Raw genomic sequence first — 24,861 nt, forward strand, 5'->3', positions numbered from 1 at the left:
ATTTTAAATATGTAATCCCGTTACATGTATTCCGTTACTCCCCAACCCTGTATATTATATATATTAGGCTATAAGGCATGTTTGTTTAATGTACTAGGACAGTGGCCCAGGATGTCCAAATGTATTTATTCCCTTTTTAGTGCATTAAAAAGCTGAAAAAAATGTCTTTATGTGCTTAATTATTGGGTAAAAAAAAACAGGAAAATATTGTCTTTCACCATAAATTGCAGCTTTGTTCTTATGGCAAAGGATAGTGTTTATTAAAAGTAAAGACTGAGAGAAATTTGTTTTTTCCTAGTAGTCGTATTAGTACATTAAGTCACATTAAGCTTTTTCATGATAGGCGTTTGAGAATGTCAAATCACAAAATAAAATGTCCCGTATTTGGCACATTTATCGTCCTTCCTTCAAATATTTGATTACGCATTTTGTGTACTTGGACAAAGAAGACTGTGGATTGATTATAACTGTGCTTGTAAACATAATGATTGTAAAAAAACATTATAATAATTTAAAAAAAATACTAATCTGACCACAGCCCGCATGTGTTAGCCAATCAGAAAACTAGGAACCACAGATTAGGACAATAATAATAATAATTATATATATATATATATATATATATATATATATATATATATATATATATATATATATATATATATATATAATTATTATTATTATTACGTTTGGTGTAAGTAGTGGTGCCGAAATAGCTTACAGCAGCTTTAATCATTCACGAGAAACTGATTCATATGTTTTCATATTCATACAGTAAATGTAGAAGAACTGGTAATCTGTTACGCATTTTATAATGCTATACAGCATTTTGTAATGTTATTGTATGATGTTTTTTAAAGAATTATTTATGAAATAGTCATTATAAAATGTTGCCCAAACAACGCCCTCAGTTTGCAGATTTTCGTTTAGAGAAATAGTCTAGGTGTTCCTCCCCTTTAAATGTCAGCGTAACATCCCCTTTAATTCCATCACTCGGCTCATAACTGCAGCGTTGCCGTTGCAGGCTGATTACGGTCGGCGGAATTATTTAAACTGAAGTAACCGCTTTTTAACTTTGTGCCAACTCAGCTAAAAAAGGGTTTAACTGGGCAGTATAACTGTACGAGATCGTCTGCCCACTACAATGTTCCGGTTCGTTTCGCTCTTGTCGGTGCTGTTATCCTGTCTCAAGAATACTGGACAAGTTCAAGGATACTTCCATGAAGAACGCTGGAGCCCGGAATCTCCTGTATTATCTCCTCGAGTAATGATCGCCCTCATCTGCCGTAACGCTCAACACTCTTTGCCACATTTCCTCGGAACTATTGAACGGCTGAATTACCCCAAGGACCGAATTGCTCTGTGGTAAGTGAGTGACGGCGCAGAGCTGCTCTATGACGTACTCCTTATCCTGACGTCATTATGTTCGATATAATATGTCATAACACTACTTAGTATAGCGCGCTTCTATATGGTCATGTTTTGATTTTCTTTATGATATACTGTGTGCTCAGTATAGACACATTGGATGTTCCCACTTCATTATTCCTTTTCTTTGTTGACAAAGAAACATTAAATGATTATGTAGTAAGTATTATGAAACATTTGTGTTCATGAAGATTTCTTTGGGGTCTGACTCTGTGAACATCTGTTTTCCAGTTGCTTTATGGGCTCTAAGAGCAAAGTAAAATAGATGGGAGTGGCTTCTCCATCCTCATAGCTAGCTCAGATTGTGTTCAGTTCAGCTCTCTCATCCCTGCCAAGAGTGAATTTTCCTGTAAAGCAGTCATTGTCCTGAGCAGTGAATGGAGAACTCTGTTGTAAAGGTGTCAATTACCAAAAACCCTTTAAAGCTTTGTCAAAAGTCTTGTCCTAGAAAAGGCACCCAGTTTAAATGTCAAATAATACAGGAAATCCACATACAGAAAAGTTGCTGTTAATAAGGAGGAATGGTAAACATTGCAAGCTATTTTATTGGTTACTGGATGAAACAGTAAAACATTAGCCTATATTTATGTAGTGATATCTGTATGAGTTTTTATAGCTATTAAGTAGATTAAACTGTTTTATTGGTAAAAATGCGTCAGCCATGGGCTTCTTGGTCTAGTGGTTAGCGCACATGCAATGACATGATGAGCTGTTAAAGGAATAGTTCACCCAAAAATTAAAATCCTCTCATCATTACTCACCCTCATTTCATCCCAGATGTGTATGACTTTTCTTCTACTGAACACAAATAAAGATTTTTAGAAGAATATTTCAGCTCTGTAGGTCCATACAATGCAAGTGAATGGTGATCCAAACTTTGAAACTCAATAAAGGCAGTATAAAAGTAATCCATATGACTCCAGTGGTTGAATCCATGTCTTCAGAAGTGATATGATAGGTGTGGGTGAGAAATCTACACATTCACATTCTTCTTCTTTTTTTGACGATTCGCATTCTTTGTGCATATCACCACCTACTAGTCGGGACTGGTCAACGGTGGAGATTTATTGTAAAAAAGGGCTAAAATATTGATCTGTTTCTCACCCTCACTTATCATATCCCTTCTGAAGACATGGATTAAGACACTGGATTACTTTTATGATGCCTTTATGGTTTTTTTTTTTTGGAGCTTCAAAGTTCTGGCCACCATTCACTTGCATTGTATGGACTAACAGAGCTGAAATATTCTTCTAAAAATCTTCATTTGAGTTTCTGTTAAGAAAGAAAGTCATACACATCTGGGATGGCATGACAGTGAGTAAATGATGAGAGAATTTATATTTTTGGGTGAACTATCCCTTTAAGAGTTTTTTTCAAGTCAGGAAAAATATGTAATGTAATATGACTGCATTTATCTGCATAAGTCTGTCATTGTTTAAGGGTCAGATCAGGAAGAAATAGCTTTTTAAGGTAACAACTGCACATGTTCACTTTTTACAGTGTGTCAGGCTCTATTATCAATCACTGCTGCACACTGACAGAGGGGAAACATAATGTTTTGGTTCGCCACAGATACCTCATTTATTAACTCATTTGCTTATTTAAAAATACACTTCCATAATAAATGTCTGTCTGGCTTTAATTCCTATCCTAAATCAGTCTGTATGACAGAGATGATGTGTTCTCACGAGCCTGTGTAAAATCTGAACCCTGTTTGGAGTTGTAGAACAGACACCATCACAGAAGACTCATCCTGTCTTCAACACTATTATGTCTGGTCATGCTATTAGACAGAGCCAATGAAAAGTGGGACGTGTGGTCTAATTAGTGCCTTTAGCACAGTGGGGTATCTGCTTACTAAATCTAACTCTGGTAACTAGCGATTCCTTTGCAGTTTCACTTCTTATATGCTGCTACCCTTTTTAGTGTTGTATTGTGAGGAAGTAGAGTTGAAATTAGAACTTAAGTGCTATCAGACCCAGCAGAACAGCCAGTGGCTGTCAAGCTCAAGAAGGACAAAAAAAAACTCCATAAAAGTACAATAAAAGTAGTCCATATGAATTGTGTGCTGGATTCCAAATCTCCTGAAGCCATAAGATACTCTTGTGGAAAATGTTCCCTCTGCCATCGCTCTCCAGATATCATTTGCACATTTTAAAGCTGAAGTATGAAACTTTTTCAGTGCTAAAATACTTTTTCCTATCCCAGCTTAATATGCAGAGACGAATATATGAGGGTAAGTAAATGACAAAAAAAATCAGTTTTGGGTGAACTTTACTTTTATTTTACCTATTACGTTTAGTGTGAATATATTCTGTGCTAGTACATGTATCATATAAGATTGAGTTTATGAATGAGCTTTCATGTAATCTTCAGTTTTGTGAGATTTTGTTTTGTATTCCACTGTAGAAAGTAAGGTACCCATTATGAGCACAGTTTGTAGCCACTGCAAAACACAATATGTTTCTTTGTCTATACTGATAGGGTTGCAACCGACCACAATATTGACAACACGACACACCTACTGCGAGACTGGCTCATCAATGTACAGAAACTCTACCATAATGTGGAATGGAGGCCTAAAGAGGAACCAAGGTTTGCAGTGTTTCTTCACTTGTGTTGTCATGGAACTGGCTTATTTTTGCATTTCCTTTTAGTGTGAGTTATTAAGGGTTAGGTTTCTCTTCCCTACTCAGAGCATATTATGAGGAGGAAGGACCAAAGCAGTGGACGAATGAGCGCTATGCCTACTTAATGAGATTGCGTCAGGCAGCGCTTGAGTCTGCACGAGAGATGTGGGCAGACTATCTTATGGTGAGATTATTACAGACAGTATTTTTATACATTGAGATTATAACAGACATGGTGTAGAAATGTTTATGTCACTGCAGGAGAGACTGAAGGTGGCCCAATATTATATCTGTCCATATTCTTTTTCAGAACCACAAATCTTCAAGTTGGTAATTAGAACTGCTGTGCTGGTGATATATTTGTGTCCAGTGTGCCAGCCAACAGTTAGGTGGAATTAATGAAAACGGTGTTACAAAATTTAAAGTCGTGATTGTACTCATAGGCCATGTACAAACTGCAACTAAATACAGATGCTGCTCTTCTGTGTGCTTAAACCGTTCTGTACAAAACAGAGTTGTACAAATGAATGTGTTTCTGAAAATTATTGATATTATTGAATTTCAAAGTGACCACCTCTGTCAATACTGGTTAAACTATGTCTCTGGTCACTGATACATTCGTCAGACCTTGCTTAGAGCAAAACGGGTGTTGGAATCAATGTTGGCATCAGTAACAAATAACCATCCAACCCTTGGTGGCACTATTATATGCATTTCTACGTTTACTCTAATATCTTCGAAACAGTATTGGCTTGAAAACATTCTAAACAATTTGATGAATCAAAATGATCTTGATAACTTTTTTAGGGTTTCTAGATGATCCATGCAAAATTTCTTGCGAATCGGACCAACAGTCTAGGAAGATTTTAAAAAAGTATGTTTTTCAGAAAACCAAAAATGCGAACAGGAATGCAATTTGAGATATACTTTTTGTTTCGCTAATCCTTGGAAGTCTGCTAACACCATAATTACAAAGTAACTAGAGTACTTAGTAATGATTACCTTAGATCATAGATCTGTTCTTTTAAATTGGGCAATTTTGGTCATTTTCTCCACTTTTCCAAACTGCCTGGACCCCGATAATTGCCGCTTGCGGCAATATTTACTTTCTGATATCGCCTCCAGTTAATCAAGATTGAATCAACTCAATCTTAAATTGTTCAGAAAAAGCAATTTTTTAGTTAATTTAACTTTATGTATATACTGTCGAGCCATTATAATAATTTAAACACGTATAAATGCAAATTTTTTGTTGATTTAACGTGTAAATTTCGTGCGATAAAATTTTCTATAAAAAAATAAAGCTTTATAAAAAAATGAAGCAATGAATCATGCCCATGCCCATGACCTGAACATAAATTCCATACTAAGGAACGTTCCTACCATCAGAGCAATTCAAGCTTGATGTACCACCTTGATGCAGTAGGGGGCAGTCAGCGCTCAAGCTATACAGGCAACACCTTGTGTCAAACCCGCAAACAGGCAGCTCATAGATTCTTTTAATTATTGAGATAACATCCTCCGCTGGTCTATCATAGGAGAGAACGTAATGGTCAGCTAACGTATTATGACAGTAAGTCACCGTTTGTGGATACCATACAAATGAATGGGGAGAGCCGTAAACTGACATCTACCTGACGCAAAATTGGCCATGTCTTCTCTGATAAAACAGCAATTTTATCATAGCAAACTCCACACGTAGTTCATCCCAAAAGGATTGTTTAGTGTTAAACATGTTGAAGATTAGTGGACATGCGGTCAATTCATTAAGCGATGAGCTGTTTCCTCACAACAGGAGTTTATTCAGCACACTGAAGCATCGCCTCCATAGACATCCATTTGAAAAAATGGCCTCTTGTCTCCTCACCAGTGTACCGCCATAGAATGTCTATGGGACCTTTCACAGAAATGTCCTTTTGCATTTAAAGGGATAATTCACCCAAAAATGAAAATTCTCTCATCATTTAATCACCCTCATGCCATCCCAGATGTGTATGACTTTCTTTCTTCATCAGAACACTAACAAAGATTTTTAGAAGAATATCTCAGCTCTGTAGGTCCATACAATCCAAGTGAATGGTGATCAGACTTTTGTAGCTCCAGAAATCACATAAAGGAAACATATAATTAATCCATACGACTCCAGTTTAAATCCATGTCTTCAAAAGCAATATAATAGGTGTGGTTGAGAAACAGAACAATATTTAAGTCCTTTTTTACTTTAAATCTCCACTTTAACTTTCACTTTCGGATGTGAAAGTGAAAGTAAACAGGCACCTTTTTTTACTTTAAATCTCCACTTTAACTTTCACTTTCAGATGTAAAAGTGAAAGTGGAGATTTAGATTAAAAAAAGACTTAAATATTGATCTATTTCTCACCTACACCTATCATATAACTTCTTAAGACATGAATTTAACCACTGGAGTCTTATGGATTACTGTTATCTTTCCTTTATGTGCTTCTTGGAGCTTCAAAGTTCTGGCCACCATTCACTTGCATTGTATGGACCTACAGAGCTGAGATATTCTTCTAAAAACCTTCATTTGTGTTCTGCTGAAGGAAGAAAGTCATACACATCTGGGATGGCATGAGGGTGAGTAAATGATGAGAGAATTTTCACTTTTGGGTGAACTATCCCTTTGAAGACAGCTGGAGCAAGCTGGGATCTCAAGACTCGTTTTTCAAAGTTTCAAACTACGTTTAACTTGGCACATCATCCTAAAAATTTGCTTCAAAAGTGTACATCTGATGCATAAGTACATAGACCAACAATTTAAAAGAGAGCAAAGGGAAGTAGGCCAATAATAGGGTTATGTTCAATTCAAAGGAAATTAAAAATATTATTACAATATTTTGACTTTTAAAAAAACTTTTTGCATTGTCTAAATGCTTTACTTGTCTGTTGTCACAATATATGTATTGGATGTAATGTATTTGAATGGTCTGAATTAAAATATGTATGGTGTATTTCTCTGATGCATAAGTACATAGACCAACAATTTAAAAGAGAGCAAAGGGAAGTAGGCCAATAATAGGGTTATGTTCAATTCTAAGGAAATTAAAAACATTATTACAATATTTTGACTTTTAAAGAAACTTTTTGCATTGTCTAAATGCTTTACTTGTCTGTTGCCAAAATATATGTATTGGATGTAATGTATTTGAATGGTCTGAATTAAAATATGTATGGTGTATTTCTCAGATGCACAGGTAAATGTCTAAACCTGCTGGGCATTACTGCCTGCCGCACCACCGCCGGTGTCTTCAGTTGTCTAGCTACGTGGTCATCAGCTAGGAGCCACCTATCACGGATGTTTTGCCCCATTAATCCCAGAACATGTCCTGGTGGTGGGGCAGCGGTCTGGGACATCTCCCTGCCACTCCCAGCAGCTGGACACCGGATCCTCTCGATTGCCTCTCGTACTTGCTCTCCCATCAAGACATTCCTCCTTTCCCGTCAAGACATACCATACAACCAGGGTTCAATACACCCCCTCATGAGCAGACCTACCCTACGTCCAAGGCTTCTTCTCTGTTAGAAAAAACACAAGATATCAAACTGTGCCTACGACCCGCCCAGTGCCTGTCCTTAAACCAATCCTCCAACAGATAAAGTAGGAGAGGGACGTCAGAGGTGAGCCACGAGACTGCATCAGCCGCCCCTCCAAAGCCTAGCTCGGCTTGGTTTCGCTCCCCCACTCAATCCCTCTCCACAAACCCATGGATAAGGACCAAATGGGTCAGCAGAAATAGTTCCAATGTTTTTCAATAGGTGCTGCAATGATGTTCCAATGAACCCTTGACATCCGAACTCCACAGGGTAAGTGGCAGCCCCATTTTCCCTGCACTAGGCAGCCAGATCAGCATAATTTAGCTTCTTCCTCTCATAGGCTGCCTCCAGTCCCTCTTCTCATGGGACAGTAAGTTCAATCATTATGACTTTCCTAGCTGATGCTGGCCATAACACTGTCCGGCCTCAAGGAGGTGATGGCGATCTCAGAAGGACATTTTAGTTGCTGGCCAAGGTCGACCATCATTGACCAATCACTTCCATGTGCCAAGATTGACCTTTCCTCCCTCCATGGTACAAGTGGCGGCATGAGCAGGTCCTGCAAAAGCTGGCAGAGATCCTTGAGGTGTGTAGAATAAAGGCCAACAAAGGTCATCATGCTCCTCAGAGGAAGTACATTGAGTTTGATAAAAAAGGGATGTGCCTTGTGGGCTTGGAAGAGTGTCATAGGTGGATCTTATTAGAAACTTAGCCTGGCCTGGGGTATCTTCCACAGACCAGCCCATCCTAAAACTCTATTAGATGCACATTCACATTCTGTCCTGCACCTTTGCTGCTGCTGGCTGTCAGCTCGAATCTTATACCCTTCCTCTGTCATCTTAGTTACTTTTGTCACTACCATCGCTTTCTTATGTTTCTTAGAGGCTGCTGACCACAGTTTGGGAGCCATCCCCCATCCAAGGTCTGCTCTTCCTGATTGGGTTCTTCCAAAAATCTCTTGTTGCTTCAGTCTTGAAACTGCCCTGTTTACAACCTCCTCTGCCTTCCAGGAGTGGCCTGTTCGGACCTGGGCTTGACAATCCCTCACTGACTGATCTGTTGATTCCCTTATTTCTAAGAACAGCCTGGTCATCTAATGCTTGTAACCCAGGGTGATGGACTTTATTGGCAGTTTTAAGGCATTTCTTCCAAACAATGTTACATCTGAAAGACAACGCGGCAAGCCCAACCACATCTTGATGTAACTGTTGGTCTTGGTGTCCATCCTTGCCACTGCCTCTGCAATGATCTCACACATCTTGCTACATCAGGCGATGATACTATGTAAATTGGTAACACCAGACCTTGTATTTGCCTGGGAGGTGACAATTGTCTATCTTATCCAAGCCCTCTTTCAGCTGCTTCAGAAACAACCTTGACATGCAATTATTTGACAGATCTGCTGTGTATTCTCTTGTTAAACTTCGAATGGGCTACTCTGCCAGCACTGGGATTCTTTCACCAACCACCTCAAACTATATCTGGTCGCTTCTAATCCCCTTACGAATAGAAAGGCTACATGACTTTGCTGGCTTGATCTTCATCCTGACCCATGCCAAAAGCTCTTTCAGCCTTTTTAAGAGTCTGTTTGTACATGCAGCAGTCTGGAGGATGCTTGTGACATCATCCATATAGCTGCGCAGTGCTGGCAATCAGATTGTGCACGGATTCCTCGGGCCATCTGTCTGGCACCAATTAGGATGTGGGCCGGTTTTTACCTAAAACTGTGTAACAAAATGATCGATCTCAAGAGTATTATATAATTATATAATTACAAGCTGTAATGTTTTCGGCCTCTATTGGTAGTCCACAGCTAATTTGCTCAATGACTGTCTTAATACACCCGGTAATGTCCAGCCGGGAGTAAGCCTCTGTTCTCCGTTCATATCTCGGGTGAAAAAAGTTTGACTACACCCATTCCAGCAAACGATGACTAACTTAGATGCACTACGTGTCTTTTACTTGAAACTTTGTTAGGTTCACAATAATCAACAGTGTAATTATAAGAAAGCTACAAAATTAAAATTTACCACTGTGAAACATCCTGCTCAAGTCGTGCTTGTGAAGGTGGTTCGGGTCAATCAGCTTGTTCCACCAAACTTTCATTATTGGACTCGGGCTAGAGCTGGTATGGCAAAAACCGATGCCACTGTTACCATAGTTACAATAGTGTTTACAGAGCTGCTCAGGAAGACTCTGGAGCTGAAACTCGGTTATGGTAAGGGGCGTTACATTTCCGACACACGCTCTACATGGTTGACCAATCAAAACAGACTAGGCCAGTTGACCAATCAGAGCAGACTGGGCTTTTCAGAAAGGGAGGCTTTAAAGAGACAGGAGTTAAATCAGAGCATTTGAGCCTGAGGATGAAGAGAGGGGAAAAGAAATGTACAGTATGAGAATAATGTGTTTTTTGAACATTAAAGCATGTAAACCTATTCTAGTAGACCCCAAAATAAAATTATGAACCTGTAAATTAGCATAATATGGGCTCTTTAATACACTCTGGTACATGGAAAAACTCCAGTGCATAGCTGACGAGCTGGTGTGGAACCGATCCATAGGCATTTGCCAGGTCCAACCAGACTGCATGGAGGTCTTTCTTGTCTCTCTTAGCAGACTGGATCTGCTCCCATATTACTGACACATGCTCCACACATCCAGGAAAACCTGGTATGCCTGCCTTCTGGAAGCATGTGTCTATGTATCCATTCTTCAGGAAGTAATCAGCCATACTCCTTGCTACCACCGAAAAGAAAATCTTTCCCTCCACATTCAGTAGAGCAATACTCCTAAACTGACTTATGTTGGTAGATTCCTGTTCTTTGGGTATAAAGATGTCCACTGCCCTTTGCCATTCAAGGGGTATGCACTGCTTCTTCCTGGCAACTCTAATTAGTCTCCATAACAGTTTAAGAACTATTGGGCACTGCTTATACAGCCTATACAAGATCCCGTTCGGGCCTGGGGCTGAAATTGGCCTGACTTTTTCTACCACTAGCCTGATCTCACTTGTGTGGAGCTACATCAAATCTCACTATTGGCTCCGCTGGCTGAGGGACATATCTGGGTGAGCCTAGCGGGTTGTCTTTATGGGGATCCCCTAGTTGTTCTTTCATGTGATCTTCTAGATCTTGCTTTGGCATCACCAGCTTTCCACTCCTCTTCCCTTCAAGAAGATTTCTGGCAAATTTAAAGGGATCCTTGATGAATTTCATCCTCTCATGCTCCTTCTCCACTGTCAAATTCTCTCTGCCCTCCTCAAAACTGACAACCTAGCCCTTATGCAATCCCACAGTAGCTTCAAGCCTTCCTTCTCATGCTCATCTGCTCTTCTCCATGCCTTGCAAAGCTGCCTTCGCTCTTTCACCAGCTGAAGTATTTCCTTTTCTCTCCTACCCATCACCCTGGAACCACGCTTCTTCACTGATGCTTCCCTAAATCTACCTACACATTCTTCATAAACAATGTCACTAAACATATTAAGCTTGGCCTCCACACTTCCGCTGAGTGCATTCTCCAAGGTGGAGAACAGGTCTTGGTCTAGTCTGCTCCAGGCTTCATTATTGTTAGTTTTTGGCCAATTAATTAGTTTCCTTCTCCCTGGCTCATTTTCATTTTCTTGCCTTTGCTCTCTTGTCTGTGGGTGAACAGTTGTATCCTCCTGCTGCTCATGTTGCGGGCATGACTTGTCCTGTTGGTGGTACTAGTCTTCTTGGTGACCCTCCATAATAGTGGATTCAGTAGTGCTGTGGTGCTCAACCGGGCTCTGTATCTTTCTTGTCTGACCTGCTGCTGCAGTGCAAGGATGTGTCTGGCTGTTCCCGCCACATTTCATCCTTCCTTGATAAATCCGCAGCCCCTTGTAAGTCGTTACCCTCGTCCATCCGCAGCTGCATTTCCTAAGGTTCCTTTGCTCATTATCCATGGCCATTCCAGTCATGTCTGCAGAGTCCATCCTAATTTATTTATAATCATTATAATTACTGTATACAAAATTATCTTTATTTGGGGGCCTTTCACAGTAAATGTTGATATGCGATTAATAATCTGCACATCGTATAATTAATTTGATTAAAAATATTATTCTAACATAACACCTATCTCATACAACATTGGCTTCTCTTTGGATATAATTTTTAACTGTTTCCAGACAGTTCCAAAATAAATGTTTAATAGTCTCAAGGGCAAACATCCACATTTCTTTTATACAGCCCCAATACGACAATGTTGATATGATATCACTATGTGAACTATGGCAAGGGATAGTAAGGGTGACTGCTGTATACACATGCAAATCAGTAATTTAGGGGACTCACTTCCACATATAAATGCAGTTGTCACCCCTAAAATTTTGCAGTGTGCACGTGGCCTCATTTTACCCTCCAAGACCCCAGTGAAACAAATTGCACAAGCTAAATTTATATATTTACACTGACAGACCGACACATATACATGTACCAATCATTCGATTATTACTGTACATTTTCAGATGATTGATTGTGATAATCTCCTGACCAACGTAGACGTCTTATGGAAATTAATAAAGGAGAACAAGACCATTGTAGCACCAATGATGGAATCTCGCGCCGCATATTCAAACTTCTGGTGTGGAATGACATCTCAGGTATGTGGATAATAGATATGTCTATGTTTATTTTCCTAACACTCCAGCAATATGAAATTATTGATGCATTTATATTCCTCTTCTATAGGGCTACTATAAGCGAACGCCTGCCTACATCCCAATGCGTAAGCAAGTGCGCAAAGGCTGTTTTGCAGTTCCCATGGTACACTCGACTTTCCTGGTGGACCTGCGGAAAGAGGCTTCAAGACAGCTGGCATTTCACCCACCACATCCAGACTACACCTGGGCCTTTGATGACATAATAGTCTTTGCCTTTTCAGCACGCATGGCAGGTATGTGCTTCACCGATAAGGCCAGATAGCAGGGATGCCCACAGTACAAAGTGTTCCTAGTTAAAAGAGCATTTGTTTTGTAACGTTTTCAGCTTGTGAGTCATATGGTATGAGGGAAAATCTTTCTATTTGCATTCTCTGTGTTTCTGCAGAGGTCCAGATGTTTGTTTGTAACAAGGACATTTATGGGCATCTCCCAGTGCCTCTTCGTGCTCACAGCACTCTGCAGGATGAGGCAGACAGCTTCATTCATACTGTACTGGAGGTCAATGGTATGTTTCCAAACCTGTATGACTTTTTTTCGTGGAACACAAAAGGAGATGTTAAGCAGAATTTTAGTCTGAGTCAGTATATGAAATATAACCACCACTTTAAATCTCTTATAATTTAAAGTGCGAAATCCTCCAGTTGAGCCATCCAGATACCTGCCCAAACCTGTCAGAAAACCTGACAAAATGGGCTTTGACGAGGTAATGTTTTCTGTGAATTATAAGTACCAGAATGACTCTTTGTTACCAATGTGTTATTTGTGTTAACACTGTGTACATCGTGTGTTATTTATGGTCATGGTAGGTGTTTATGATCAACTTGAAGCGGCGGGCCGACCGCCGTGAGCGCATGCTAAGAGTGCTGAGAGAGCAGGAGATCGACTGCAAGATTATTGCTGCTGTTGATGGAAAGCAAGTTCACTTCTGTTACCTTCAAACCATGCAACATTCATTTCTGGGACAAAACCTTTGCTCACATCCTCTCCTTTTCCACCAGAGCTATGAACGTCAGCAAGATCCATGCTATGGGAATACATATGCTGCCTGGCTACAGTGACCCCTACCACGGCAGGCCTCTTACAAGAGGAGAGCTGGGCTGTTTCCTGTCCCACTATAACATCTGGAAAGAGGTCAGGCACGGATCCAAACTGATGTTTCTTGGTTCCAAATCCTTGTGAAGTGCCTCGCTGTATAGTGCCTAAATAGGTCGTTACTATCTATGGAAGCATCCAAACTGAAGTGGCCAATTTGAAGTGGTCTTCATAGGCAGCAACAAAGCTCTCCTTATGTGAACTTAGATGGCAGTATAATTTCCCTGTCTGCATTTTACATCAGGAGCATGCCTATAATGACTTCCAATTCTGTCTAGAAAGGCAGCTCACTATGTTTTGGAACAGACTGTTCATTGAGTAGGGTTTGTGTGACAGTCTAATGCTTTGATGTGTATGTGCTTTGAAATACAGATTGTAGACAGAGGCCTGAAGACCTCACTGGTGCTTGAAGATGATTTGAGGTTCGAAATTTTCTTCAAACGGCGCCTGCAGAATCTGATGCGTGATGTGGAGAATAAGAGTCTGGACTGGGACCTCATGTAAGTCAATCTTTTGGACCTGGTTACTAAAGGTTTATACGTATATAGGTGAAAGATTTGGTCTTATTGGTTATTGTTTGTCAAACTCCTTCAGTTACATCGGAAGGAAGAGGATGCAAGTGGACCGGCCTGAAAAAGCAGTACCAAACATTCGCAACTTGGTGGAGGCGGATTATTCCTACTGGACCCTGGGTTACATGATGTCATTACAAGGAGCGACAAAGCTCCTCAAAGCAGAACCACTCAGCAAAATGTTACCTGTGGACGAGTACCTACCTGTTATGTTTAACAAGCATCCTGTGTATGTACAACAAATGGAGGAAATCACACATACCGTACATTTGAATAGCATTACTGTTTTATAGTTATTATTAATTTAATGTATAAAAACTCAAAAATTGTGCTCGCTACTTTGTGTTACTATTAAACATATGTAGGGGTTAGTGGTTTTTCAATACTGCTTTTAAAAGATATTACTCTTCTTAGCAATTGGGCTTTTGATTGTCTTCGACTGGCGGATGATAAAATGGGCAAAAAACCCATAGACTTATATTGAAGGATCAATATCTAGGGACTAGAATATCACAGAGACTTAGTAAGTCTCAGATACACTTACAGTGAACTTCTTCTTCAATAAGAAGTTAAAAACTGCTGAGCAACGGTACACTATTTGCAAATATTTGGACACCGGCCAAGCAGCTGTGGGAGGCATTTAGAGGATCATTTATATATAAGGATGCAAAAGACTACATGTAAAACATTAACTAATGTGACATTAAAATGTGTTATTATTAACATCATGCCTCATTCTATGAGTAGAATTCACACGAGATCAGTAAAAGAAGCTGTTTTAACCACTCGATGATGATTTAAAGTAAAATATATAAAGTAGATAAATTGTAATTTGTAATGTTTACCTTTTGAGTTCATGGCGCTTATGCTAGTGCGCTATAAGTGACCATAATACACACCGGTTACACCAGTTTATTGTATTTTATAGACTCAGTGAAGAAATCAACTGGAAAAAGATGTTGATGTCAGAGTAGATGGAGCATCAGGTCACACCCACCGATTAGGTCGACCAAAGAAGGTTTTTAGCAGCTAGTACAATGTTTTTCCATAAAATTTGCACTGGCAAGCTTTTTCGAACCACCGCAACAAACTCAAAAAACACCTTCTTTTTGGCCTAATTTTGTTCGTAATGACATCTCACCTGTTCTTTCTTCAATTTTGCAAGAAGTACAGTATATTTGGGGCCTTTAAACCCTAAAGTATACTTTGGTTAGATGCAAACGAGGCATATGCGTACAGGACGTGTGATGCAAATTTCATCATCGGCAGAGTGCTCTAGCACTGAACGTGTGCGGCCCAGTTTTTCTAAACGCGCATAATCTGAGCGCGCAAAAAGCACATGCGCCTGGAATTATTTGCACAAATTATTTCCACAATGTGGTAACACACCACAAAAATGCATTGAAGATGTAATCGCCACTAAACAACAGGAGACGAAGGATGTGCACGTCAAGAGCATGTGTGTGAGGAGGTCGGGTGATACCTAAATAATTATACCCTAGTATAATTTGAAAGGCTTGCGTTCGACTGTACGCTTACGCTAACCATTCGTGTCAAAACCGAAGTATACTTTGGACTTTAGGATGGACTCTTTTGATTTGAACCAGTAAGCAACCACCTAGTGATGCCCTACCAACCACCCAGAACACCCTTGCAACTGCATAGCAACGAGCAACAACAACTCAGAACAACCTAGAAATTGCATAGCAACATGCCAAAAATGCTAAAATCATGTTAGCAACCGCATAGCAATATTCTGGCAACCACTCAGAATTTCTAGCATCACGGTGGAAAGTTTTGCATGGGCAAGCACCACTCACATTTTAAAATCCAGTTATTTATTTTTTGTTTTTGCCATTGTTACATTCTCATATCATTCACATCCCAATCTCCTCAGATCGGATTACATGGAGCAGTTTGAGACGAGGGACCTGAAAGCATTTTCAGCAGAGCCCTTGCTGGTGTTCCCAACACACTACACGGGCGATCCGGGCTACATCAGCGACACAGAAACCTCCACAGTGTGGGACAATGAGAAAGTGCGCACAGACTGGGACAGGAAGCGCTCGGGTAAGACGCGAGAACAGGCTGAGATCAGCACAGAAGCCCAGAACTCTGATGTGCTCCAGTCTCCACTGGACAGAACAGCCCGTGATGAACTATGATAATTTGTTTTTTTTGGACAGTCCGCTAGACTTATTCCTGAGACGCAGTAGTCGCAGTTTTTCAATCATTTTTGGGACAGTGTGGAACGTTTCACACTATACTTGCTATTCGACTGACCAAAAGTGGCCTTAGAAAAGAATGTTTTTGTCATGTTTTACTGAACAATTTTATTCTTGAGCTTGAATGCCTTCATTTGTAGATTATCAAATCAGTAATATAGGCCTGTTTTTACTTGCTGTTGAGTCACCCGTTCACCATTGTGTCCCGAGACCCCCAATTAAGATGCCATGTGTTTTTAGAACAGTTTATGATTTTTTAATCAATTTGAACAAATGAAATAATGAAAAAAAAAAAAAAAAAAGCAAACATTAGATGGTAGTACACATTTTACAATGTTCACCTTCACATTAGCGTAGTAATTTTTTCCATATAAGTGAATCTCACAAAGAACATTACCAGGTCACATTTCACCCCAAAATCTAAAGAAAGAAATAAGAAATTATCTTGTTTTAAAGGAATGTTCCGGGTTCAATACAAGTTCAGCTCAGTCGACAGCATTTGTGGCATAATATTGATTACCACAAAAATATATTTTGACTTGTCCCTTCATTTCTTACTAAATCTGGGTTACACTGAGGCACTTTCAATGGAAGTCAGTCAATCCGTAAACGTTAAAATACTCACTATTTCAAAAGTATAGACACAAGACATAAACAGTATGCACATTAACATGATTTAAGTGTGATAAAATCGCTTACTTACATTTTCTGTGTAAAGTTATATTAAATTTTACAACAAACCCTAAACGACTGTAAAAATGGCCGTTTAAACAACTTTGTTTTAACAGAAGATTTAATGCAAGTGCTTTTATTAAATCTAAAGTTTCACATTTCTGCCTTTAAACCCTCCAAAAATTGGCCCCCATTCACTTCCATGTGTTGAATCCGGAATATTCCGTTAAAGAAAATGAAGCCTAGTTTTACGACCATTATGTTTTTTACACTATTTTAAAGGTGCACTCAGTCATTTTTTCCCCATTAAAAATGTTTTACTCCTAAAGAAATTAATTGTAATTTTGAAACGTATATATAAATTCATGACAGCTCACATGAGATCAAGACTCTAGTCATATCAGTGTTATTCTACATGAGGCTGGGGCACCCTCATGGGGGCTGCCATTTTAGAATCACATGACCACCTGAATACTACTCGCTTAATCTCAGTAACCGTCTTTTTATTGAACACTTTCACTCTTGGATTAAATTGTGAATAGTGAATTTCTACAATGGCATCTGTAACTGAAAACTATTGATTTTGAATGATGCTGCATCCACACAACTAGGTGTCACTGTAAGTCCAAGATGACATGACCAAAAAGTTACTGAGTGCACCTTTAATGTTAATTTAAGAAAGTTTTCCAAAGGGGGGCCTGGGTAGCTCATTAAGTAAAGATGCTGACTACCACCCCTGGAGTTGCGAGTTCAAATCCAGGGTGTGCTGAGTGACTCCAGCCAGGTCTCCTAAGCAACCAAATTGGCCCGGTTGCTAAGGAGGGTAGAGTTACATGGGGTAACCTCCTCGTGGTCGCTATAATGCGGTTCTCGCTCTCGGTGGGGCACGTGGCGAGTTGTGCGTGGATATTATGTCTCCATGGTAACGTGCTCAACAAGCTACATGATAAGATGCGTGGATTGACGGCCTCAGACGCGGAGGCAACTGAGATTCGTCCTCCGCCACCCGGATGAGGTGAGTCACTACGCCACCACGAGGACTTAGAGTGCAGTGGGAATTCTAAATTGGGTAGAAGAGGGGAGAAAAAAAAAGGTTTTCCAAGATTACAATCATGCAAATATATAATAATTGTGTAGTTTTTATTTGTTAAGTATTAATTCACTATGGCAGTATTTCTTGTACTGCTTTTATATTATTCTGATTTAATAAAAAATAAATAAATAAAAATCAACATCTAAATCTTTAATCTTTATCTAAAGAATTAGATTAAATTAAACGCAAAAAAACAATGACGGGACAAGGCAATATGTGCATTGTCATGACAATAATGTCACAATAATGCAAAAAAACTTAATAATACTACTGTATAAATAGGCCTAATTTTCTTAATGCAAAATTATTTTGTGGTGAAATATGACACGAATGCGAGATTCACTCCTGTTGTAAAATAATCATGACGCATGGAGCTTCAGGCTGTCACTTACATTCATCAAAGTCAACCAGTGTACACACCTTACTCAGTGGCTTTGCTGTCATATCATCGGAGCAGCAATTAAATGTCTACACACATTCCACACTGCAATCTTCCAGACTGTTGGCCCTTACTTCTTTGCCTTTTATTTATTTTATTTTATTTTTTGGACACAGAACAGCACAGCAGGCTTTGAAAAGTGCCGTTTTATATATATATATATATATATATTTAATCATTCCCAGACTCTTTGATTTTATATCTTGTCTTGTACTGTGGTACCAGCAAGTGCAATTGCACTGTTTTAGGTGTTATTGATGTCACCAGTTGTGCCTTACAAATAAAAACAATAGTTTAAATATGTTTCTCTTAAAGAAATATCATGTCTCTTTTTGTTTTTATGATTCGGCAGTATTCTTAGACGTGGGTTAGATGTGATTTTCTATTCTGTTATAACAGCATAAATAACATGCCATTAAATGAACTCAACCACTTTGGAAGGCATATCAACATCCATGCAGAAAACATGCAGTTTTAAATATATCACAAGACAAAAATGATGGCACAGACACGCAAACCATTTTCCTAAGTGTTTAAAATAGATAAATAATTATGTGACTACTACGTCAGTCTAACTCTCAATTTATTGGTGGGTAAAATTAGTTTAAAAGCAACAGATATGCCTGTTTTTCCTTACATTTACAAACAAATGCGTTTAAGGTATTTTAGAGAAAAGATTACAATCACATATCCCATACAGCAATTGCACTGTCAGGATGTTGGGTGTGTTCACACATATAGTTGAGTGCATAAGCATGCCCCTTTTGTCTCATAAGTTTGCACACCCTCTTTCAGAATTTATGTAAGGGATAATCCACAGCTAGGCGTGCATTAAACGATTTGAATGCACAACATGGAGGTGAAGAACCACTCGACGCAAAGCGGATATAGCTTTTTTTGACTGGAACTACCTGTGCATTAAACGGTTTTAACGCACGCATTCCATCCAATCAGAATCGAGTATTTGAACAGACCATGGTATAAACAAATATAAGAGATAAGAGATCATAATTTTTTTATTTAGAACTGCTGTTCAGCAGCTACATCAGTTCTGCACAGAATTTTCTCATCTCGAATGAGCCTACTCTTTAGGACAACGGCAGGCCCATACGTAGACACTCGGACTGTGTGCATGACGAAATTTATAGCGTGCGAGACGTAGTGGCATGCGGACAACTGAAGTATACTTTAGCCTTCAGCCAGCACCCAGAACACCCTAGCAACTGCATAGCAAAACACTAAAAGATAACCTGATCTGTATCTCAAATTACGCACTATACACAATTACACTATGCATTTGGCCATCATTGTAAGACTTTTCAAAGTGTAGTATAATCTCAATAGATGACTAACATTTTTTCTATGCAGAAGCATTTGCAGTTTTTCAAGTGACATTTTAAATGTACACAACCTGTTGCTGCTAGCTTTAGCGTGTTAGCCAAACTATGTCCAACACTTACAGTATATCTCAAATAATGTACATAATAACATCAAACACTAAAATTGCAACAAAAAGAAGTGTACTACGAGTACCCGGATGATGATGACTTCTTCAACCGAAAAAATGTGTGGAGTGTGGAATGTTGGACACTTTATGCACTCAGCGCTCATGGCTTGCCGTATGTAGCAGAAGGGGTGGAGTTACATGGCTGATGGCAATGCTATTCTGACAAAACTATTGTAATTAATAGGGAATGTGGCAACTACTGAAACTTCTGTACACTTTGAAAACTCGTACACCATATGGCTGAGCCCGTACAAAAAATCTAGAGTTGGCACATATTTGCCACCCATTCATTTTCACAGGCAAATGAGCTTTGTGGCAAACTCTTCATTGTCGCCAAAGGTTTGCTGCAGCTTCACCACTACCGGTGAAAAGCTGCAACCTTCTGGCAAACATTTGCGGCTAATAACAAGCTCATTTGCATGTGAAAATAATGAGTGGCGAATTTGCGGCAAGTTTGACCTAACAAAAAAATCCAGAGTTGCCTCAAACTTGCCGCAAATGTTTGCCAGAAGGTTTTAGCTTTTCACCGGTAGTGGCGAACCAGCAGCAAACCTTTGGCAACAATGAAGAGTTTGCCACAAAGCTCATTTGCATGTGAAAATTAATGAGTGGCGATTTGCGGCAACTCTAGATTTTTTGTAAGGGCTCAGCCATATGGTGTATGAGTTTTCAAAATGTAGTATCGTCACATGCAAATGAGCTTTGTGGCAAATTCTTCATTGTCGCCAAAGGTTTGCTGCAGGTTCACCACTACTGGTGAAAAGCTCATTTGCACGTGAAAATATTGAGTGGCGAATTTGCGGCAAGTTTTCCCTTACAAAAAATCTAGAGTTGCTGCAAACTTGCAGCAAATTCACCACTCATTCATTTTCACATGCAAATGAGCTTTGCGGCAAACTCTTCATTGTCACCAAAGGTTTGCAGCAGGTTCACCATATCTGTAAAATAAAGTTCTGGCAAACATTTGTGGCCAATACCAAGCTCATTTGCATGTGAAAATATTGAGTGGTGAATTTGCAGCAAGTTGGTGCAACTCTTGATTTTTTGTAAGGGAGTACATGGTGTATAGAAGTGTACTCAATTGGCAGACTCCAGTCTGGATCCGGACCGAAGGACAATTAAATCCAGACCGAGCTCTGAAGCTTTTGCTAGTTATCTGACACCTGGCTAAGTGATTATGTAAGCATACGTGTATTCGCCCGTGGAGCGGGAATAAATAGCGTTCAGTGCTAGAGAGGAATATTTCTCTCTAGAGCGGGAATAAAGCACGTGCAGTGCTACTCACTTTATTCCCGCTCCGCGCGCGTTGCCTCTCTCCCCGCTACAGACATGAGGCGCCACATAAAGCTTAATTTACTGTATGTACGAGTTGCAGGTGCGGTTATTTTAACAACAGTAGCAGAGACACCGCTACAGATACTTGCATCTTTCGCTTAAACACACTGCAGAAAACAAAAATCAAGTGAAACGATTTTCATCTGTCTGATATGTGATTCAGAGGTTCAGTTAAACCAGGTTTGTGTCAGGACAAGTTAGCGTGCTGCCTTAAGACTAATGTTTTTTCCATCTACAAAGTACTATTGCTGTCAACATGGCAAGTTATAAAAACTATATATATATATATATATATATATATATATATATATATATATATATATATATATATATAAAATATACATAATTTCCTAGCCATATAACTACTGACACCATGTAAGCTACATACTATCCGGACCTTTGCCGGGAAGGAAATGTAGAGACTGGACCCCTTGGAACTTTAATTGAGTACCCCTGGTGTATAGTGTAAGTGTATGTAGTGCATAATTTGGGACACAGCCTCTGTTATGTCAGTTGACATCATCCAGGTGCTCGTAGTACTCTTCTTTGTGTTGCATTTTCAGTGTGAACATACTACTAGCACTACTTACACTTCAAAAAGGCATCGAACAGTGCAGACGTGTGCGACTGTGGATGCATCTGTGGACTCAGAAGTGAAACAGCTGACACCTTTGCAGTAACAATGCTCTGGCAACCACCCAGAACACTCTAGCATCATGACGATGAGTAATGCATGGGTAAAAACCACACATATTTTCTTCCGAAGAACAATGTCATCTTTTTTATATATTATCCGTAATTGTATGCCAGTTTTGCAAACCCATGTAGAGATATCCTGATCATCCAGAGACATTGCTGTGAAAACACAAAATATAGGGGAGGGGCAATTTTTATTTATTTATTTTGGTATCAGTTTTAATGTACCAAATATCTTACCTTAAATTTGTCCCCTGTCAATAGGTGTACAGAGGATGTTGAATTGAAATTATCCTGTGTCAAATCACTGAGCCACATAAGTCAGCCATCAACGAGTTATGTCAGAACTAATGGCTTTCCTCTGTCTCGAACCATCATCAGCCAGTAGGGGGCACTGCAATGAGGTTAAATTTCATTGGATGAATGCAAAAACTGATTTCAGGGCAATTTACAAAAACTTACAGTCTGATCTTTCATCATTTACTTGCTGTCAATTGTTGTTCCAAACCTATATGACTTCCTCTCATTTGTGGAACACAAAAGGAGGTGTTCCACAGTAAAGGAAAGTCATACTTCAGAGTGACATGGAACTTATATCAATGTTTTGAGACTATAGAGAAGTGAAAGCTCAAAAAGCTGAAGCTCAAAAGTTGCATTGCCCTTGATTTAATCAGAAGAGCATCTGATCATCTAATCATAAGAAAAACAAAAACAAGATCACGGCGTACTGCAAACAGACAAATGCCGCCGCATATGACCAGCAATCTCTCAGGCTTTAACAGAAGTTGGGGGTGTTAGGTGTGTCTGAGAGTGATAGTGAGACACACTTCCTCTTCATCTTATGGTGAAAGAACATTGGCCAACCTCCGCTTTAGAGGAAGAGAAGTGGCACTGTGACAGATGACAGGGCAGAGTTATGTCTTCATATCCCGTGTCAATGCTCGATGAGAGTTGAGGGCTGACCCAATCTGGCTGGAACCTGGGCAAGTTCTGACCACATCATCTTCAGTGGGGTGGATGGAGTAACTGCTGGATGACGAGTTGGTCTGGTCTGGTGGTTTATCAGTTGAGAACTAGATGGAGGAGTCATCAAAGACTGCACTGTTGAGGCAACCCAAACTTCGAGGTGAGTTCTACCAGACTTTGAGAGAAACCTAATGTACGCAAAGTGCATTTGCAGACTTGCATACAACAAACATAATTTGTGTTGTAACCAGTATCAGATAATGTGTGCCACAGCTTTGTGTTGAATATGGGCAGTTTCATATCATTTTTAGTCTCATTTTTGTTCCCATCCTCTGTGTGTGTGTGCTTGTGCAGTTTGTGTTGCATGCAATGATCTCTTAGTCAGTGCATGATCAGAGCACTTCCTGTCATGTCCATTTTGACTTTGTGCAAAAGTTGCATCTAAAGGAAGTTTTCATCACACGAATGTGCAAATCCAACACACCTAAAACTGTCTTAATATATATATTTGTTTTAATTAAAAAGAAATGCATATATATATATATATATATATATATATATATATATATATATATATATATATATATATATATACTAACATATTACAAAACCTGCATTAGAAGTCCATACGATTAAGATTTATAACATTTAATGGAATTAAGTAATTTATGTGTAAGCAACTAAATCACACGCACGGTGGTTTCAAATTTGTGACTGCTTTGGTGCTTCACCTTTACATTGTGTCACTGGTGCTATTGCATTGTTACATTTAACATTATCATTTTGCAACTAGTATCAGAATGAGAATTAAAGTATCCCATGTAACAAGTTACAGCACAATGACAACTAACAGCATAACTGAAGTTCCATTCTTAAAGAAGGCTTTGAATTCCGGTAGTTATTTTTGCTAAGCAAAATGGAGATGAACAGAGAATGTTTCCATTCCCTTTGTTATCCTCAAAGTTGTGAACTAATCTCATGATCACAAACAAGTCCTTATTGTCCCTGTAGCAAAACATGCTACAAAACTGAGACAGGATGTGGTTGACCTAAATGGAGCATGTCACAGAGAGAAAGAGAAAGACTGGCAATGACATTTTCTTTAAATAAGGGTGCCACATTGCATGTTCAGAGCCATCTCTGCTGTGTTACGTGGTCAAATAATTTTTGCTGCTGGTACACAAAGAGTCGAGCAAGTGTAGGGCATCAGAGATTTCATGTTTAGTGACGCACACAGCAGCTAGAGATGCAGAGAGAAGGTCTATAATAAAATAATGAGTGCTGGGTAGATTACTTTTTAATTGTAATCTGGTACTGAGATTACAAATTACATGACTAAAATTTTAGTCAGCGATGTAATCTCTTGGATTATATATTTAAAGTAATCTAATCTGACTGTTTTTATATTACTTTTGGATTACTTTTGACAATACTTCTTTATTTGATGTCATATGCATTTGAGTAGGATGAGCTGGTAACATTTTGACATAATGTTACTTAAAACTTACTTAATGGATCAAACTATGAGAATTGACCAATTCTTGTGTGTTTTACTCAATGTTTGCCTGTTTCTGAATGAAATAAAAAAGGCACTTAAAATGTTCTTATAATTTTGGCATTTCAAACGGCATCCATGTGTGGTAACAGATCAGACCAGTTATATTAGTGAATCAACATCAAAAAAATAAAGTTGTCTTAAAAGTTGTCACAAAAGCAACTTGTGTGTGGAATTATAGCCCCCTTCTTTCTATTTTGAAAGAAGACTTAGAAGGATCAATAAATGATGAACAATTTACTGCAGCTGCCTGATTAACATGTAATCATGTAATCCTAAAAAATGAACCATAATCTGATTACAAGTATTTAAAAATGTAATTTAATCTATACTTGATTTTTTCAATCTGATTATGTGATCCAGATTACATGTAATCTGTTAGTACTCTGCACTGACAATAAGATATGCAATT

General features: G+C 39.0%; 2 protein-coding genes across 2 annotated transcripts in view; both read left to right on the forward strand.

The window, feature by feature from the left end:
- Positions 1-1,020: 1,020 nt before the first annotated feature.
- On the forward strand, positions 1,021-18,904 carry colgalt1a (collagen beta(1-O)galactosyltransferase 1a). Its single transcript, XM_051715226.1, has 12 exons — positions 1,021-1,365; positions 3,913-4,023; positions 4,125-4,242; positions 12,103-12,237; positions 12,326-12,530; positions 12,683-12,802; positions 12,924-13,000; positions 13,104-13,210; positions 13,296-13,428; positions 13,762-13,889; positions 13,984-14,190; positions 15,859-18,904. The coding sequence occupies exons 1-12, from the start codon at positions 1,145-1,147 to the stop codon at positions 16,124-16,126; spliced, it is 1,830 nt and encodes a 609-aa protein (XP_051571186.1). The 5' UTR covers positions 1,021-1,144; the 3' UTR covers positions 16,127-18,904.
- Positions 18,905-22,717: 3,813 nt separating this feature from the next.
- The window catches only part of gmip (GEM interacting protein), a 31,284-nt gene continuing 29,140 nt past the window's right edge, over positions 22,718-24,861 (forward strand). The window contains exon 1 of the mRNA XM_051715221.1: positions 22,718-23,054. Coding sequence (XP_051571181.1) covers positions 23,006-23,054 — 49 coding nt within the window. The 5' untranslated portion in view covers positions 22,718-23,005. The remainder of the gene's footprint in view (positions 23,055-24,861) is intronic.

This window comes from Myxocyprinus asiaticus, chromosome 13 (genome assembly GCF_019703515.2).
Source record: "Myxocyprinus asiaticus isolate MX2 ecotype Aquarium Trade chromosome 13, UBuf_Myxa_2, whole genome shotgun sequence".
Taxonomy (NCBI): Eukaryota; Metazoa; Chordata; class Actinopteri; order Cypriniformes; family Catostomidae; genus Myxocyprinus; species Myxocyprinus asiaticus.

Bases quoted from the DNA above. Each gene is read 5' to 3' on its own strand.
- colgalt1a (XM_051715226.1), top strand. From the start codon at position 1,145: ATGTTCCGGTTCGTTTCGCTCTTGTCGGTGCTGTTATCCTGTCTCAAG. The intron at 12,803-12,923 runs GTATGTTTCCAA...TATAATTTAAAG, and splicing joins TACTGTACTGGAGGTCAATG to TGCGAAATCCTCCAGTTGAG. The intron at 13,211-13,295 runs GCAAGTTCACTT...CTTTTCCACCAG, and splicing joins ATTGCTGCTGTTGATGGAAA to AGCTATGAACGTCAGCAAGA.